Below are 17,596 nucleotides of genomic sequence, written 5' to 3'. Positions count from 1 at the left end.
CTCTGCTGTTCTGGATAAGTTGCTCACAATCTTTTTTTTCCAGCCTTGCTACAATTAATGATTTGCACTCTGAGTGGAGCAGAAAACATAAAGAAAAGTGAAATAACTGGAAAAGAACCTCTCAGCATGGGGAGTTAAGAGGAACAGACTTGTGAGTAGAAAATGTTTGGGGCAGGAACCCAAACACATGTCTTTGGAGTTGAGAGAGAAGAGAGAATTATAAATACCAACAAACCCTCAATATGGCAGAATGACCTTTTGTTCTAGATGAGTATGTTCCACAAAGCTCTGAAGTCTGAATCAGATTTAAATAGTCATATCACCAAAATGAATAAGAATTAAGAAGGTAAATTAATTCCTAAGGGAAATCACTGTAGATCTCATTAGTTCAGGAACAAGATACCTTAAAACTTTTAATTAAAGATAATATTTACTGCAAATGAATAAGAGTTGGCAGGTTTCAGCAGAACCCATAATCTCATTTATGCAAAGTTTTCCCATATTAAGGCAGACATCATTAATCTCATTGGAGATGCCCTCCAGACTGACAGTGCTGTTGCACCGAGGTGATTTCTTACAGAAGTCTTTTTATCTGCACAAAAGAAGTCTAACTCAAGCAGACACAAACCAGAAGAAGGCCTGAGCAATTAGAGATTCCACTCTGTGCAAATAAAGTCCTGACTTGATGCCCTCACTGAGCCTCTGGTAATGAGCTCACTGCTCACAGGGCTCAGCTTCCCACCAGCAACCCCAGAATTAACCAGGACTCGGGTTGCCTGGTTATCTGCCTGGTAATCCTGCTCTGGATCTGCTGAGACTGGGGAAGAAGTTTCATCTTTTGGAGTCAGAGGCTGCATAAAATCAAATAGCAAAGTGGAGGTGATCTGCTGGACTCTGAGCAGCTGCTGGAAGGCTCCACACTTCTGTTTTGTCCATGCACAGAGGGAGAATGGGTTTCTTCTCACTCAAAGGTTCTGCTGCAATAACTGAGCTTTTTGTGTGTCCATGTTCAGAAATTGTAAATAAATACTCTAAAAAGAAAATAAAGATCCTCAGTCAGGTTTTGGTAGGGGACTGTGAAGAAGTTAACCACACTAGAACAAACATTTAGAGAAGGTAAAGCCTCAGGAGGATGAGAACTTGCAGGGTTTTGTGTCTGATGTGTTGATTTAGTTAAAGAAAGCTCACCTGGCTGGCTTGTAGCAAGCACTAAGTGAACATCCTATCCAGCATGCCCTGTCATGGGTATTAATGAACTGCTGTAATAGCAAAAACCAAACTGATCCAGGGCATCTGTCTGTTCATCAAGATATAATGATGAGTAATTAATAAATGAGCACTCTGTAAGGCCTGCTCAGGATGGTGAAGCTCCTGCAGATGGCGTTTCTAGCATGAGTTCACCACAGCTCCAGAGGAGCTTCAGCACCTGCAGTCTGACTCCAGTGCAGAGGATGGCATCACAGCAATGTTTGTAATAATTCTGTGTTGAAACAAAGCACAAATCTCTGAGCAGCAGCAAAGTTCTCTGCTAACATCAGCACTGACAGGAAATTTCTTTTCTCCAAAGCCCCGAAGGGTCGGAGTTGAGTTCCATGAGCACCACCTGATTTATTTGCTGATCTTTCATCAGAAATGGACAAACAGTTCACAGCTTCCCCAGCAGAATCAATGGGGAACCCTTTTTCTGTCATGTTTCCCTGCCCACCAGTCACTCAGCATCAGTGTTTCCACTGGAACAACTCCTCCAGCCCGGAGTGCATCTCAGGGCTGCAGCATCACCACTCACCAGGATCTACAGAGAAGTCTACATCAGGAGACAGCAAAATCAATGCTCACCCAATTACTGATATTTTTCAGAAATATTGCAGGCTCAGTTCATTCATCTTTTATGTCAGTTTTCCACTTTGGGCAAAATACCTGCAGAGCTGCTTCTGCAGCAGGATGGATCCTAGGGGAACGAGGGATCTGCTTCCCTGGCTGCCATCTGAACACCCTGATGTGCTCCAGTCCTACCTGGACATCTCCTCAGCACCTTTTCTGTCTTTCCCCTAAACTCTGGGATGTTGAAAGAGAAGTGAGGAGGAGGGGAGAGCCTTCTCCTGCCTCTCAACAGGAGATGCAAGAGGAGAAACACCCCCCCAGGCTCACAGCTCTGAGGCACTTGGCCATCTAGACCAGGAGAATTTTTTCCAAACAGGTAAATGTTTTTCTCCACAATTTTTCTCCACGTTACAGAGGATGAAGGGGAGATTCCTACACCTCTTGTTCTTCCAGACTGTCTGCCTTGCAATCCCTGTAGGGAGCCTACAGGAAAGCTGGAGAGGGACTTTGTGCAAGGGCCTGGAGTGATGGGATGAGGGGTGATGGTTGGAAACTGGAAGAGTGCAGATTGAGATGAGGTCTGAGGGGGAAATCCTTTGGGTTGAGGGTGCTGAGTCCCAGGTTTCCCAGGGAAGCTGTGGCTGCCCCATCCCTGGCAGTGTTGAAGGTTGGATGGGGCTTGGAGCACCCTGGGCTGTGGGAGATGTCCCTGCCCATGGCAGGGGTGGCACTGGGGGAGCTTTAAGGTCCCTTCCATCCCAAACCAGTCTGGGATTCCATGTAACCCCAGTTCTCACACACAGTGAGAACTCACAACCACCCTGCTCTTCAGGACACTCAGGTAACACTCTCCATCTGTTTACCCCATTTGTTCCTTGAAATGTTCCTTGGTATCAGGAAGCTTTACATCCTTTACAGCTGATCTGGGAGCTGCTGCTTCCAGCCCAGATGACAGAGCCCTTTTTCTCTTTCTGTTTAACCAGCAAGCACCATGGAGTGGGCAGCTGGCCACAAGGTGACTGCCATGGGGCCTCAGGAATGGGATCTGCCATGTGCTGAGCTGTTGTGAATCCTAATCCTGACTCCCAGCTCCCTGCAGCCCTTCCTCCTTTGCCTCAGTTTCCCCTCATTGCTGTGTCTGGCTGGCACAGGTAGCTGGACCTGATTTTATTGCCGGCCGGGGATGCTTAGGACCGGGGTGCCACTGTTCCTCCAGAGCCTCCCCTCTCAGCCTGTCGCTTTACAGTCGCTTTATTTTACTGCCACCTACTGGAAAAAAATAAAACTATTAATTTTTAAAATTCCCAAGCAGGGGGCAGCGGCCACAGCCGTGCCCACAGCACCCACCCGCCAGGAGCTGAGGTGCTTCCTTCAAGCCGGGGGCTGCGCTCCCCCGGGCCGGGCCGGGCCGGGCCGTACCCGGAGGGCAAAAAGGGGCTTTGGGAGAGGCAGACCGAGGGGCAGCGTGGAAGGGGAAGGGGCAGCATGGAAGGAAGGGGCGGCCCGGGGCTGCTCCGCTCCCTGCTAGGCCCAGGCCGCAACCCGCGGTTACTACGGCAACGGCGGCAACGAGCTGAGCCCCGCCCCGCTGGGTGTGTCACCGCCGCGGCAACCAATAGCAGCGCGGGGAGGGGGTCACGTGGTGAGGTGGGAGCCGTCGTCAGGGTCCGGCGGGTCCGAGGTCGCTCAGACCGCTGGCAGCCGCAGCCATGTTCGGGGGTCTGGGACGCTGCTTCGAGGAGGATCCTTTCTTCCGGTGAGGGCAGCGGCCACGGCCCACAGGGCTCTGGTGCCCTCCTGAGCATCGGGGAGGGCCGAGGGGAGGGTCCGGTGCTGTAGGGGGGGTCTGCGAAGGGGTGGCCGGGGTGGGTGTGAGGGGACAGGGAGACGTCCGTGGGTCTGAGGGGATGAGGTGGGTGTGAGGGGACGGGGAGGCCGGGGGGGGAGGAGTGTGAGGGGAGGGGGAGGCCGAGGTGGGTCTGAGGGGTCGGGGAGACCGCAATGGGTGTGAGGGGATGGGGAGACCGTGGGGGAGTCTTGAGGGGACGGGGAGACCGGGTGGGGGGGTTGTGAGGGGGCAGGGAGGCTGCTGTGGGTCTGAGGGGACGGGGAGGCCCGGGGGGGTGTTTTGAGGGGAGGGGGTGGGTGTGAGGGGACGGGGAAGCCGCCGTGCTCTCCGGCTTCGCCCAGACAAACGCTTCGAGGCCGTTGTTGCCCCGCCGGGGTAGGATCCATCACGGCTCCTCTGGTGACCTGAGGCGAAGGACCCTGTGGTGGGGGGGTAATACATGAGTCTTGTCTCTCGCTCCGTTCTTCAGCAATGTTTGTAACCTTAGTGCAGTGGGGAAATGAATTGTGAGGTACAAGTGCGTCTACTGAGAAGAAATCTTCTCCCTTGCTTTCAGTGTCTGAATTTAGTGGGGTTTTTTGTTTGGTTTTGTTCGGATTAGTTTGGGGATTTTTTGTTTGTGTTTTTTTTGGTGGGTTTTTTTTTGAGTGTCTTAAAGTGGACAGGTGCTGAATATTCCAGCTGTTCTATATTTATTTTTTTTTACCTCTTGTCAGTGCATACACCGGGTTTTCTGGCACTAAAACTTTGCAAATGTGCACATGAGATCTTGAAGGCAAAGTGTCTGTCTCTTTGTAGAGGCTTCCTGAGGGGATGTTGATGTGTTAGCTCCACAGATGTGCAGCTTTTTCATTTCTCTGCCATGAGGAAAAGGGTAGAGCATGGATTCAGCTCTGAAATGAGTTTTATTTCTCCTGGGGAACTTTGTTTTCCCATCTAACTTTAACCTAGGAGTGTTATACCAATACTCCCCTGGAGTGCTGGGATGGCCAAAAGCAGCTGAAGTCTCTACTCTGGCCTCATTTCTGTCTTTTGACAGAAATAGTGAGATGTAGCAGGTAAGAAAGTGATTAGAGAACTCTTGAGTGATTTATTTCTTTATTTTTTTTTAGTAAGTACCATGTCTTTTAAAAAAAAATAATTTGTGGAGCTTAATTGGAGCAAAGAATTGGAAGCAAAGAGAAGGAGTAATGCAGGGGGGTGGGTGAGGAAGGGTAACACAGCAGGCCTTGTGATGTGGGTTTGTTGACGGCATCTCTTAGTTACAGGACATTCTAGCTGGGGTTGTGTTGGTGCCTCTTAAAGCAGAGTCTGCTGCTCAGCTGCAAAAGCACATTCCTAGCAGGGGGATTGCTCTGGAAGCTGAGCAAGGTGGATTTGTGTTCTTGGTTTCAATAAGTGCACTCTTGTACCCACTCATCAGTGACCTGTGGGGAAAACTTCCCTGTGGAAATCTTCTGTGTGAAATTAAAGTAATAATGGGAAGGATGTCTTGTTAGTTGGGATTTGCAGAGTGCTTTGGAAATAGCAGTTACTCATCTTCACTGTAGCCACCCACCTCATTGTAAAACCATCTGGGGGGGAACTGCAGAAGATGGGAGAAGGGAGTGTGTGAGAAAGAGATGGGAGATTGATACTGAGCTGCCTGTGCTTGGCACTGGCCTTGTAAATCTGTTCTGCATATAGTTAAGGAAATGAGCTTATTCCTTCAGATAAGATTAGCTTCCAGAACAGTGTAATGGTGTTGCCTCACAAGGAGAGGGTTTGACTGCTGCACTGGAAATAGTGCCTGGGTTAAAAGCAAAAGAGCAGCTGTCCCAGGGAACCACCAGTCAGTCAGACAGACAGATCACTGCCCAAGCCCAGCTGAGCTTCAGCCCAAAGAGCCTGGACAGGTGCAGAAGTTGTTGCTGCTTCTCTGCCAAGTGCAGTTGGCCTCTGGTTTTAATTTCCTAAAGCCCAGCTTTTGTTCTGTTGTTCCAGGTGTTGTCACCACTGTGATTCTGCAACTTCAGGCTTACATAACTTCCCAATTACACACACAAAACCCCTATCTGATGTGAAGGACAGTTTTCAAAAATAATAAACTTACTGTTCAGCTTCTCAACTGACCAGAAACATACCTAGAAGTAAGGAGTGATATTATACTCTTAGTATAACACCATGAAAGGTTTCAGCCGAACTGTAGAGCCTGAAACTTTGGAGCTTAAGGCTGAGTCATTCAAGAACTTACCAAGTGAGCTGTGCCTTGGTGCACATCAGATTTCTGTCGTTAGCATCAGCCTCCTTAATGCCTGTGTGCTGCTGCTCTTGTAGCTTGGAACTTGGTTTTTGGAGGTGAAACCTTTTTGTTTCTAACACCTGAATGTCAGGGTAAGGGCACATTAACCACTAATTAGAATTTAACTGCACAATAGTGGAACAACAAATGTACAAATCACTTTTTCCCATTCAGGACTTAATTTGGAAAATAATATGCTGAAAGGCACAAATTCTCTAAACAAATCCCTCACAGAACACACTTTCCCCCCATTAATTTTATGGTAGAATAATACAAAGTATGCAAAAATCATGTTTCCCTCATCAAAAGTACTTTTTTTCCTCTCCTCCTCTTAAAAAGGTCAGATTTGAAGTCAGGTGTGCTCAGTGGTAACTGAATGGTAACTCCACCTGCTGCCTTCCTATAAAGTCCTATATTTGAACAGAGAACTTAAGATCTTGCATCCTTTACTGGAGAGACTTTCTTTATATATATATATATGTTATTTTTCAAGAGTGACACACTCCTTTGTAGTTCTGGTTTTGAGTTTCAGTCACCAGAGCTGTCAGGGTGGTAGTGTCATTCCTCGGAAGCCCTTATCTTCCAGACTGGTTCCCTGTTGGCTTTCCAGTGGTTTTGCCCCACAGAAATTGTAGTGTTTCTTCAGAGGTTTGGCAACACTGGATCTTTTTGCTCCCTAAAATGGCCCTAGGGTGGTGGGAGACTTAATTTCTGTTTCTAAATGTGGGAACAGCATAGATCCATCTCTGATAGTGAGAAGCTGTATTTATAAGTTTTATTTATAAAGGTTTCCTAAACCTTTTTTTTAAGAAGCAAGAGCAGAACCCCCCAGTGTTAGATGTGGGTATGTGTATCAGATGGTTGCAGTGGAGGGTGAATGGCCCAGAGAAATTGAGGCAAAAAGGACAATTTCACAAGTTGTAAAGCAGTATTTTGTGTCAGGTGAGATGTATTACAGCACAGTAAGCACACTCAGCTCAACACTTTTTGGTTTCTCCAGTAAATCTCTGCAGTCTCTCGATGTGTTGCAGATAACTGATGTGTGTCCTCCTAGATTGAACTGTAAAGGACCAGAGAGAAATTTAGTTAAGCAGAAGTTACTGACAGAACACAGCTCATTTGTGTTTTGATAACCAAACAATCTGAAGGTGGTGTCAGGGCAGATTTGGTGGCAGTATGAGGTAGTGCTCCTCTGCTTCCCTCTCCTTGGCTCCTGCAGTGCCTTTTTCCATCTGCTCTTCATCCTGTGGAAAGTGAGGGGACCCTTGCTGTGCCTGAGCTGCTTATCAGGTCTGGCCAGAAGTCAGAGCCAGCAGCCATGTGAGTGGGGCAGATTAGGGTCTGCTGACAAACAACTCTGCCTCTTGACTCTGAAGGTTGCTTTGCACTGGGGTGAGTTAATTCTGCTCACAGCTCAGAGGGACAGCGTGCTAAAAAAAGGTCTTGTTTGAAAATCGTGTTTGTAAGCTTGTTTCTGGTAATAAAAATGCACATTTGGCACTGGAGAAGAAAGAGGGCACAAAGCAAAGAGATGAAAGGGGCCATGGGGTGTGGAAACTCATGGGAGGGGTGGGGAACACAAGGGCTCTTCAGGAAACTTCAAGAGGTGGTTGGGGACTGAGGAATGCACAGCCTGAAGCTTCAGGGAGGCATGGGGTGTCCCAGGAAAGGTTGGGGTGTCTGGGGAATGCCAGGAAATAGGAAGGAAGATGGGGTGCTGGTCAGTGTAAGTAATTATAGCTGAGAAATGACTTAATATAAGTGGCTTCCAGTGGAATAGGGAAGGAGAAAATGGAGTGGAGGTGAAGGCAGGAAGGGCAGCATGGGTTTTGTATCAAGTGGTCTGCAGCCTGGCACCACAAGCAGCAGTACTGACTGATCATATATTGTGCTTATAACCAAATAATGTTTTGCTCCTCTTCTGGCCACAGCCTGAGGTCTTTAGTTCTTGTACAAATTAGGGAATGCAAAAGAGTTAAGTCATGAGTAATGGAGAAGAACTCCAGCAATGTTTTACCTGCAGGCTTTGGGATTACTGGTGTAGTTCTGCAGCTTTTGGGAAAGGTTGAATGTTTACAAAGAGAAGAGAAGTGGAAAAGTAACACAAAAGCAAAAAGCCAGGAAGAGTCTTCTGGGAGTAGTGGTAAATAAAATATAGGGCAGTTTTATAGTTGCTGGCAGATAGTGAACATAGACTGGAGTTAAAGATGGCTGCAAAGGATGGAATTATTTTTTTGGAAAAGATGAGGAAGGAGGAAAAAGCAACGTGAACATGCAAGAGTGTAGGAGAGCAACCAAGGCAGCTGAGAAGACAACAGAACTGAAGCACCTGTCCAACCAGAGAGATGGGAGAAGTGAGAGTCTGTGAGGGGCAGCAGGTTGCTCAGTTAGGTCCTGTTAAAATCAAGATTTTTCCTGAAGAACCATGCACAATGATTTAAAAAACCCAAAACAGCAGAATTTAAAACATTTCGGAGCCGTTTTCCGTAGGTTGGAGTAAAAGCTGCTGACTGTGTGTGTGAACTCTCTCCTCCCAGGGATCCTTTTGCTGCACACCATGAGCACATGAGGCAGATGATGAGGAGCTTCTCTGATCCCTTTGGCAGGGATCCATTCCGCAGCCTGACAGATGGTGAGGAGAGAGCAGGAGAGCGGGGGGCACGCCAGGACTCTCGGGTTGCCCGGAGAGGAAATGGCAGAGTAAGTGTTTTCTGCATCTCCAGGGGCTGCTACCTGGGATTTACATTTCCTCCTAAAACAGCTGGCTTCACGTTGCCATTTCTCTTCACTTGGTCCAGGGGAAGCAGAGGTTTGGCTCAGCTGTTGCAGCCTGGATGGGATTGTTTCCTTGCTGACTGCAAAGGGAAGAACCCCTCTCTTGGTGCCTTAATGCCTGTTGTTGAAGCATTAAAACATTGCCAACCATGTTTCTGTTAGGCCTGGGAACAAGTTATTCAACATTGAATATACAAAATGTAACAAAACATAATGTTATTTAGTAAACATTTAACAAATGTTATGTTTATTGGTATAAATGTTTATACATAAACATGTACATAAACTTGTATGTTACTTTATATTATTTATATAATATAAATGTTTATATTGCAGAAAGGTATTTAAAATGTCCAAAGACAGAACCTTCTCTGAACACTTTCTTCCTTTTTAGGCTAACTGTACTTAAAAAGGTACCTTAATGATGCCTTCACTCTGCACCTCACTATTTGTGTCTAGGTATTTCTCTTTGTTGAACACAAGCCTGTGTTGCAGCCACACAGATACTTTAAACTCTGCTTCAACTTTTCAGCTGTGATTAAAGGCTTCATGCTCCAACTGGTCAGGTCCTTGGTGTTTCCTCTAGGTACAAGACTGCAAGAATTACAGCTCAGGGGAACTGAGAGGAAAATTTCTCTGAATGCCCATCTGAAACTGAGCTGGCAATGATCTGTGTTTTTCCACAGCAGCTTTTCAACTCTCTGGACATGCAGGACAATTGTATCTTAAGCTTGTGTAGCTGAACCTTATCTAATTGCTGTATTTAGCAGGGCTGTAAGCTTGTAGTTCCTTTCCCTGCACCAGGCTAAATATTTTGCAGCTGAATGATCTCCTTCAACAAATCACATTTGATTTTAAAAAGCAGTTAGAAGGCAAAACCAATTACAAGGGCTTGTGGCACTCTGCCAGCTTGGGTGGTGGTTGTTCAACCCTAGATAGTTAGAGCTTAATAAACACAGCTGAACCCCTGAGCATCACCTGCAAGTCAAAAGGGTAACTGCCAGATTCCTTCCTCTGTGCTCATACCTTACCAGTCAGCTTCAAATATAGCTGGGGCTGTAACCCACTGGGGGGTGATCTTTCCTCAGCTGGAGCAGATCCTTAGGCCTGGGTTCAGCATGCAAACTGATCAGACTGTTGTGTCCTTGAGAAAAAATATTTTAAACCTTACCCAAATATCCTGGGTGCTTGCATCCCTTCTTCCTGGCAGTGAGGAAGAAAACTGAGGCATAGAAAATGTTTCTTTGTGGCTACAGGAAGGAGTTAAAGATGGAAGAGCACTGGGCTGCTTTGATAAGAACAAAAGAATTCCACACCTGCTGAAATTTTTCCAGTATCTCTTGATGTGCCTCATGTTTCACCTAAAAGTTGTCAGATGTCACAGAAGACTCAGCACTTACTACTTGAGCCTTGTAGTCTCAAAGTGCTTTTACTGGTTTCCCTCCACAAGTGATTCAAACACTTAATTAGATTTTTATGTAGGAAAAAAAAGGATTATCTTTACTGGCCTGTAAATACTTTGTTGAAATCCCCCATGCTGATGACTGATAGTTGTAATTCTGTGTTTAATTAAACTCTAGCATGCCTAAAAGTTGCATCAACTCAACATGTGCCAAGATAGCCTTCAAATCTGAAAATGCTTTTGCTTTCTGAAGCAGGTTTGTAGTGTCAGGTTTTAGCCTCTTGGAAGGAGGAGAAGAGGATATGAGCAAGAGGAATGAGGTGAAGCATCTTGAGATAGTGTAGTTCTGTTTGTGTGATTGTCCTGATGTGAGGCAGCTCAACAGCTTTTAGTGTGTATTACAAAACATTTATCAAGGTTTAATGACTAACAACTCATTTCTGCAGACAGCCTTTTGCACTTGATGTACATAGAATACATATTTTAAGTGGGACAGCAGTCTGAAGGAGCTCAAAGGTGCTCAAGAATCAGGTAATTCTGTGGTTTTGTACTTGAGTCACTGAAGGGTTTGGTACTTGTGTCTGACCAGCCTCTCAGTGGGGAGGCTTTTATGTAACTCCAGTCTTGGTTTCCTGGAAACACCAGTGTGTTTCCCAGCACTGCCTTGGCCTCCAGGGAGATCCAGTATCAGCTGGTCAAACAGGAACTGCATTTGCTGGTGTTTATAGCTACATCTATTTATACAACTGCAGAGGAGAATTTGCTCATGGGGGATTTGTCTTTGGGTGATTCTGTCTATGATGATGACAGATTTGCCTACAACTTCTTTGCAGTGACCTTTGAAACTGCTGACAAGAGAGACTTCACTTTAATTATCACAAGGGATGTAAGGGTCTTTTTGAGGAAAATATTTTATATTTTCTCAAGCTCTAATAAGACATCAAGAGGGCTTGGGAGCAGCTTAGCTAGCTGTGGTACTTCATTTTTTTTATATGCTCAAATGTATGCCAGCCCTCTGAAATGTAATTACAGACATTTGCTTTAAAGGGTCTGTTGATTGTTGATTCTCATGGCCTTCCAGGGCTCTGTGGAATGAAGTGTTTTCAGAGGAGCAGGGGAGCTCTGAAGCACTGCACCACATTTTTGATATTTTTAATAAAATAATTAATATAATAATTTTAGTACAAAGGTTGCTGTGCAATCCAAACGTTTCTCAGCTTCCAGCTCCAAGTGTTTCTCCTCCATCCAAAGGAAAATGTCTTATTAAATGTGGTTGCTTTCCAGGAACATAAGTGGAAAATATTCCTCTTCTACACCCAGAGACTGCTTCACACTGTAGTGGTGGAGAACCCTGTAACCTGCCAGTCCTTGGGGAGGCTTCTCTTGAGTGTCTTTTATTTGATTGGAAATGTTTCACATCACTTGCTGGATAAGGAAGTGGTGTGTATAGAAGTTACTCCTGCTGTACCTGATAACAGACCCAATAAAAGCTGCTGATCCTTTTCCTTCCAGGCATCCAGCTTCTCCCTCGTGCCCTTTGCAGGCTTTGGCAGAATGGTCAGTATCCCAGGAGCAGTGATCCCTGGAGCTCTGGCTGATCCATGCATACTGTCTGCCTAACTAAAGCATGGACAAAAGCTGGTTCCTGTCTGCTTGCACAGTGCTTCTCTTGGGGCTTGGGTAGAGAGAACAACAGAATTAAAGATTTTTTAAAATAATAATTGGTTTTCCTTATTAAATGAAAATGAGGGTGGACTAAATATGCTGATGTTAGATTGGAGAAGTTGCTGCTTGAGGTGGTTTTTCTGCTTGGCCATGTTGGTGCTTGATCCCTGATGGATGTGAAGGAAATGTTCCCTGGAGACGAGGGATTATTTCAGGAAAAAATCCTGAAATTAATCCCTGGAGTAAAAAGACTCCAAGCTTTGAGTGTTGAGGGAAGGCAGCAGCCTGGAGTGTGTGTTGTGCTGTGGTAATGAAGCAGCAAACTGGAGATTTCTCCATCTTTGAGTTTTACTCAGTTTTGTGTTTATAAACTTCAGATTTTTAAGTAGCTGGTGAAGTGAATGCAGTGAAATTCTGAGTGTTTCCAAGCAGCTGGAGGAGTGTGGGGTGGATCCATCCTGCCCTAACCTGGCCTTAGTATCCTTGTGCCACACTGGATCATCTGCTTTCCTGGAACAAAACTGGTGAATGTTGCACTGAACACATCTGTAGCATCAAGTAATTAACCAGCCATTAAAATCCCAATCGTGGGGCTCTGAGGTATCCCCACTGCCCTGCCCTGAGTCTCCTCTGCTGCTGGGCTGATGCTCAGGGGGATCCCAGCTGCACTCAGGGATTTGTGTAACAGGAATCATCTGCTCCTGAGGCCTGCAGGGCCATATGGTGCTTTTTATGGTCCTTTTTGAGTCAGAGAGGACTTCCCTGCAGCAGCAGAGAGATGAGAAGCTGGATGAAAATAGTTCTTGTGAACTGGCCACCAGTTTTGATATCTGAATGTCAAATCTTCTGTCTCTCCAGTACTCCCAACTTAACAATCAAACTCCCCATGCCAGCTTTCTAGTTTTCATTCTAAAAGATGCATTTTTGGCTTGTCTGTGTCTGACTTGCAGTCTGTGAAAAGCCTTTTTGATGGTCTGGTTTGCATTAAAAATGCATGGTTTGTTTTGTTTTTTTTTTTAAACAGCCTCAGAATTTGAGGAGTCAGAAGAATTTGTTTTAATTTTTATCTTTTCTTTTCTCAGGATGCAGATTTTGGGGAACCTTTCTTTGCAATGGACAGGATGATGGCAAATATGAGAAACACCATGCTGGAAATGCAGAAAAAATTTGTGAGTGTTTAAAAATTGATTCTAAAATTAATTGGTTTGGAGAAGAGAATTGCTTAAAACATTAATTAGAAGTCCTGCCAAAAAAAAAAATTATTAGTCTTGAGCAGATAGAAACTTTAATTTTTTTTTCTTCCTGGCTATATGGTATAGAACTGTCTGTTCTGTCACTGATTTAGTGCTAACCCCAGGACTTTACATGTATGCCTGATGCTCCAGGGGCAGAACTGCTGGGAGTTACCTGGTTTCTGGCTGTTGCCAGAGCTGACACCTTAAGTGAAGGAGCAAAATGTTGCTGGACCCTTAAAACCACCCAGGCTGCCAACACCTCAATGCCACCTTGCATTGAGATTCTTCCTCTGATTTTATTGTGCTGTGTTTTTCTTCTCTCTGAAGATAACACCACTCTATCAAGTGTTGCTGAGTCTCTGTGCTGTGTTCTGCTGGCCTTGGGAAATCCTCTGGGACCATTTGTGCTTGAGCTCAGCTCTTTGCCTGCCTTGGTGTGCACAAGGCTGGTGCTGGTCCAAACCTTCACTACCAAACCCAACCCCACCAAGGCAAACCTTGACAGCTGCTCCTTGCAGCCCATTTGTTTGATTTGTTGTCATGTTCCTGGCAGGGGGACACAGGGGACAAGAGTCAGGACATGCCAAGGTTTCTTCCCAGGAAGAGGGAAGAATCTGGGGCCCAGGACTGAGGGTTAATTTTTCAGAGGTGTTTTTTTCATAATAAGATAATGACAGAATACAAAACCCACTTATTACCCCCAAGTTTAACTGTTCTTGCTGTTCTTTGTTGCTTGCAGGATGATCTGTCTGTCCACCCAGATGCACACACGTTCAGCTCCTCCTCTGTCATGACATACTCCAAAGTAGGAGATGAACCCCCAAAAGTTTTCCAGGCTTCAGCTCAGACCCGCACGGCTCCAGGAGGTGTAAGTAGTGCTGAGGTGCAGCAGGAAGGGGCTATGGAATGACCAGAATCTCAGGACATCCACACCAAACCACACTTCCCTTCAGGTTCTTTTTACTGCAGAGAGCTACTCTTATAGTTTAGAACAACAGATGTCTAAATATTGCTCTGGAGGAGGCTCCTGAAGCTGAAGTGCTGTTTTCTTCCTTGTAATTTGTATGCTTCTAAGTCTGCATCTAATTAAATGGGATGCCTGGAAAAACAGAGTGCCAGAACAGCTGATTCTTCCAGCCTGTCTCCAGAACCTCTCTCTTTGCTATAATTAAGACTCTTGTACATTTAGAGTTCTGTCTAAAACACAAGGCAGCAAGAGGCAGTCTGATGCAAAACAAGGCTCAGATCACCCCCTTCAGCTTGGAGCTGCCCTCTCATTGACTTCCCTGCAGCTGTTGCCTCTCATTCTACTGAGAAATCAGAATCTGACCCCTGCAGCAAGGTTCCTGACAGCCTGGATGTGTGCTGGCCAAGGCTGCTGAGCAGGACTGGCTGTGGGATGTGCTCAGGCTCAAGCAGACACTCAGTTATCAAAAAGGTTCTAATTATACACCTGTGGGCACAGGGAGAAGTGGCTGCCTGGCTCTCAGGCCAATCAACATAACCCACTAATGCTTTTTCCCTGCATGCTGAGAACACTGGCAGTGGTTCTGACTCCTGTGGCCAAGGAGAATGTTGAAGATTTGTCTGCATGTAGCATTTTTAGATAAGGTGGTTGGGTGGTTTTTATCCCCCCAGCAGTTAATATCCAGTGTGTACATGACTTGAGAAGCTTTAGATGTTCTTGATCACTCTGCTGACAAAAAGAAAATACATGTGCTCTGTGCTTTGGTGCGTTTTCAGCCAACACAGTAAATAAAACAGCCTGTAGAGACCCCTGGTTTTCTAAAGAAGGATGTAAAACCTTTGGGGGAGACAGCTGGGGTTTTATTTTTTTTTAACTTGTTTGGACGGACACTGAGCTCCCTTCTTTGCACAGGTTAAGGAGACAAGAAGAGCACTTAAGGATTCTGAAAGTGGGCTGGAGAAAATGGCCATTGGTCACCACATCCATGATCGTGCTCATGTCATTAAAAAATCAAAGAACAGCAAGACTGGGGATGAAGAAATGAACCAAGAATTCATCAACCTGGATGAAAGTAGGTCCTGCCAGCCCGTTCCCTGCTGGGGTTCCCCATACTGAGTGTGAGGTTCCAGCTGGGGTCATCCTACAGGAACTGGTCAGATTTCCCACCTGATAGAGGTGTTGACAGCCTGTTGTGTGGCGGTGCACTTGGCACTGTTTGTTTGTACAATAGCTTCTCATATTTGAACTTTTAATGATTTTTGTTTGTTTCCAACAGACTTTTAGCTAACAGAGACATGTTTGAGATCTGTGTGGTTAGAATCTGCATCTGCTTTTACAACATAATGACTCTGAGGCTGTTTTGTTTTTCTATTCCAAACAAATCCTTCTGGCAGTAACCTTCAGTTCTTTTACTGCTCCCCTGGAAGCAGCTTTCAGGCCATGTGGAGAGTCATGGGTGACAAGTGTAAAAACCCACTCTTCAAACCCTCTAATTTGCATTATATATTTTTTTTTCACACTTACTGAAAATAAGTAAACTTTTAATTCTTTTTTTCCAGCTGAGGCCCAGACCTTTGATGAAGAGTGGCAGAAAGAGGTCATGAAGTTCAAGCCATCCAGATCCAGAAGCAGTTTGGAAGCTCCAAAGTACAGAAGTATTCATCACGTACCCAAGGAGGAGGGAGCAAGAAGGTAAAAAGCTTCCTAGCAGGATAAGGAGAGGGCAGCAGCAAAGTGCTGGGAACACCATAAATGTCACAACTAAAATAACACCACCTCTGCATACCTGACTGCCAAAAGGTGTTCCCTCACCCCCTTATTGATGCTGAGTGAATTCTTTGTTTTCTTTCAGAGAGAAACCAGCTGCAGCTGCGGGTTCCAGGGAGCCCAAAGAGAATCTGAGTGTGAAAGGAACACCTGTTCCCATCAAAAGCAGCAAAAAATAAATTGCCTCCATTCTCTGAGTGGAGTTTCTTCAGAGAAGACAATGGTGCTGCATTGCTTATTTTCATACCAGTGTACATAGACATGACCAATCTCTGTGGCTTTTTAAGAAGTATCAATGTACCTTGCTACTCTGATCTTCTGACAAGCAAATGGGCTTTGAAACTTCAGATCCTTGGCTAAACCACCTAGTTTCAGTACATTAAAAAAAAACTTCCCACTTAGAAGCACTTTAATGGATTAGCACAAATTTTTTTTAAAAAAAAAAAGCTTTGATTTGCAAGGTTTTTTTCTACTACAACTGCACCAGTCTCAGACATTTGATTAAGCTTGGTAATGAAACTAATTTTTTCCACACTTTAACTTGCACAGAAAATAAATGCTCTTGGTTTTGTGTGGCTGAAGTAAATTCTAATTTTCTGGGTGATACAGCAGTTTGAATACACTGTAGCCACTCTGTGTGTGTATATAATATATATATAAAATCTTTAAACTTGTAAATTGTTACAGAATCCCCAGATTTACCTTGGTTTACCAAGAAGTGACAGGCACACTGAAATGCCAAGCACTTGTGTGTCAGTGTTCTGATGGCCAGAAGCTGTGCTTGCATCTCACTCTTTGTGCCTGGACTCACTTCTGATCCTTGTTTCCTCTCTTGTTTTTCACTCTGAGATTCTCCTGAGGAGCTTTTAGTCTTTCTGTAATCACCACTGCTCTCACACTCGGGTTGTTAGCCATTAATGAGAAAAATGTGGGCAGGATTGAGCAGGCAGCCTCCTTGGCTCAGGAGCCTGGGGGTGTAAAGCCAAGGTGTGCAGAGGGGAGGGTTTTGTATTCTCAGTGTGAAGCTGGAATCCTCCTGTGCTGCTCAGAATTGAGCCTCCTGGTTCTGTAACACTGCAGCTTCTTTTTGAAGGCTTAGAACAGCCCTGAAAGCACTCCTGATGAGATAGAAGTTTAATAAATTAATACTTGGCCTTTAAATGATATTTAATCTTTCTGAAGCTCTCCCAGTTTATTTAATTCTGCTTGTGAACACATGAAAATAATCAGCAGGACTTTTTCCCTTGTCAGAGTTCAGCAAGACAATTGTTTCTGTGCTTGCTTAATGCAATGGTCTCCTCCTTGCCACAAATAAATCTTTTTGGTTCTGAGTTCATCCCATGGAATCGTTCTCCATAGGGTCCAGGTAAGTGGGGAAGGGTTTGAGACCGTGTGAATGCAGAGGATGTCTGCCAGAACCCTGAAACTTCCTTAAAAAATAAAAGTACAGCTTTAGGGCTTGATCTTCCATTCCTTGAAGACAGCATCGGTTTTGCTGTTAATGTCAGGGTGAATGTGGAGACATTTCCCAGGTGTTCACTGAAACTTCAGTAATAAAACCCAGTAATAAAACAGCAGAAATGTTTTTCATAATTTCAGAATAAATCGAGACACTGCTATTTACAGAAAACAGTATTAATCTGACAGCTTGGATTTGTGTCTGTGCTCTACTGAGAGGAAAAAAAAATATGATGCATAAATGTAATGAATAAAATGATTATGGCTTTAAAGCTCTCGTGGGAAGAGGCAAATCTTCATTACGGATGAGTTTGTCACACAAACCCGTGCTGCAGAGTGTCACACAAAAGCGATGCTGTGCAGAAGCATCTAAACC

General features: G+C 45.0%; 1 protein-coding gene across 3 annotated transcripts; it reads left to right on the top strand.

Annotated features, from left to right (window-relative positions):
* Window positions 1-3,452: 3,452 nt before the first annotated feature.
* On the top strand, window positions 3,453-17,449 carry MLF1 (myeloid leukemia factor 1). Of its 3 annotated transcripts, none has more exons than XM_030456414.1 (8): window positions 3,477-3,577; window positions 8,489-8,651; window positions 11,641-11,685; window positions 12,876-12,962; window positions 13,768-13,896; window positions 14,908-15,067; window positions 15,555-15,687; window positions 15,848-17,449. In XM_030456414.1, the coding sequence occupies exons 1-8, from the start codon at window positions 3,531-3,533 to the stop codon at window positions 15,939-15,941; spliced, it is 858 nt and encodes a 285-aa protein (XP_030312274.1). In that variant the 5' UTR covers window positions 3,477-3,530; the 3' UTR covers window positions 15,942-17,449. The 3 variants fall into 3 exon arrangements, with proteins under 3 accessions (XP_030312275.1, XP_030312274.1, XP_030312276.1); XM_030456416.1 differs by lacking the exon at window positions 3,477-3,577 and adding an exon at window positions 7,260-7,343; XM_030456415.1 differs by lacking the exon at window positions 11,641-11,685 and having other exon boundaries at window positions 3,453-3,577.
* The last annotated feature ends 147 nt before the right edge of the window (window positions 17,450-17,596 follow it).

This window comes from Calypte anna, chromosome 9 (genome assembly GCF_003957555.1).
Source record: "Calypte anna isolate BGI_N300 chromosome 9, bCalAnn1_v1.p, whole genome shotgun sequence".
Classification (NCBI taxonomy): domain Eukaryota; kingdom Metazoa; phylum Chordata; class Aves; order Apodiformes; family Trochilidae; genus Calypte; species Calypte anna.
This window is presented reverse-complemented; position numbering and strand designations above follow the sequence as displayed.

Coding starts and splice junctions, on each gene's coding strand:
- MLF1 (XM_030456414.1), top strand. CDS start 3,531: ATGTTCGGGGGTCTGGGACGCTGCTTCGAGGAGGATCCTTTCTTCCG. Junction 8,652..11,640: donor CCCGGAGAGGAAATGGCAGA/GTAAGTGTTTTC, acceptor TTTTCCTTCCAG/GCATCCAGCTTCTCCCTCGT. Junction 12,963..13,767: donor TGGAAATGCAGAAAAAATTT/GTGAGTGTTTAA, acceptor TGTTGCTTGCAG/GATGATCTGTCTGTCCACCC.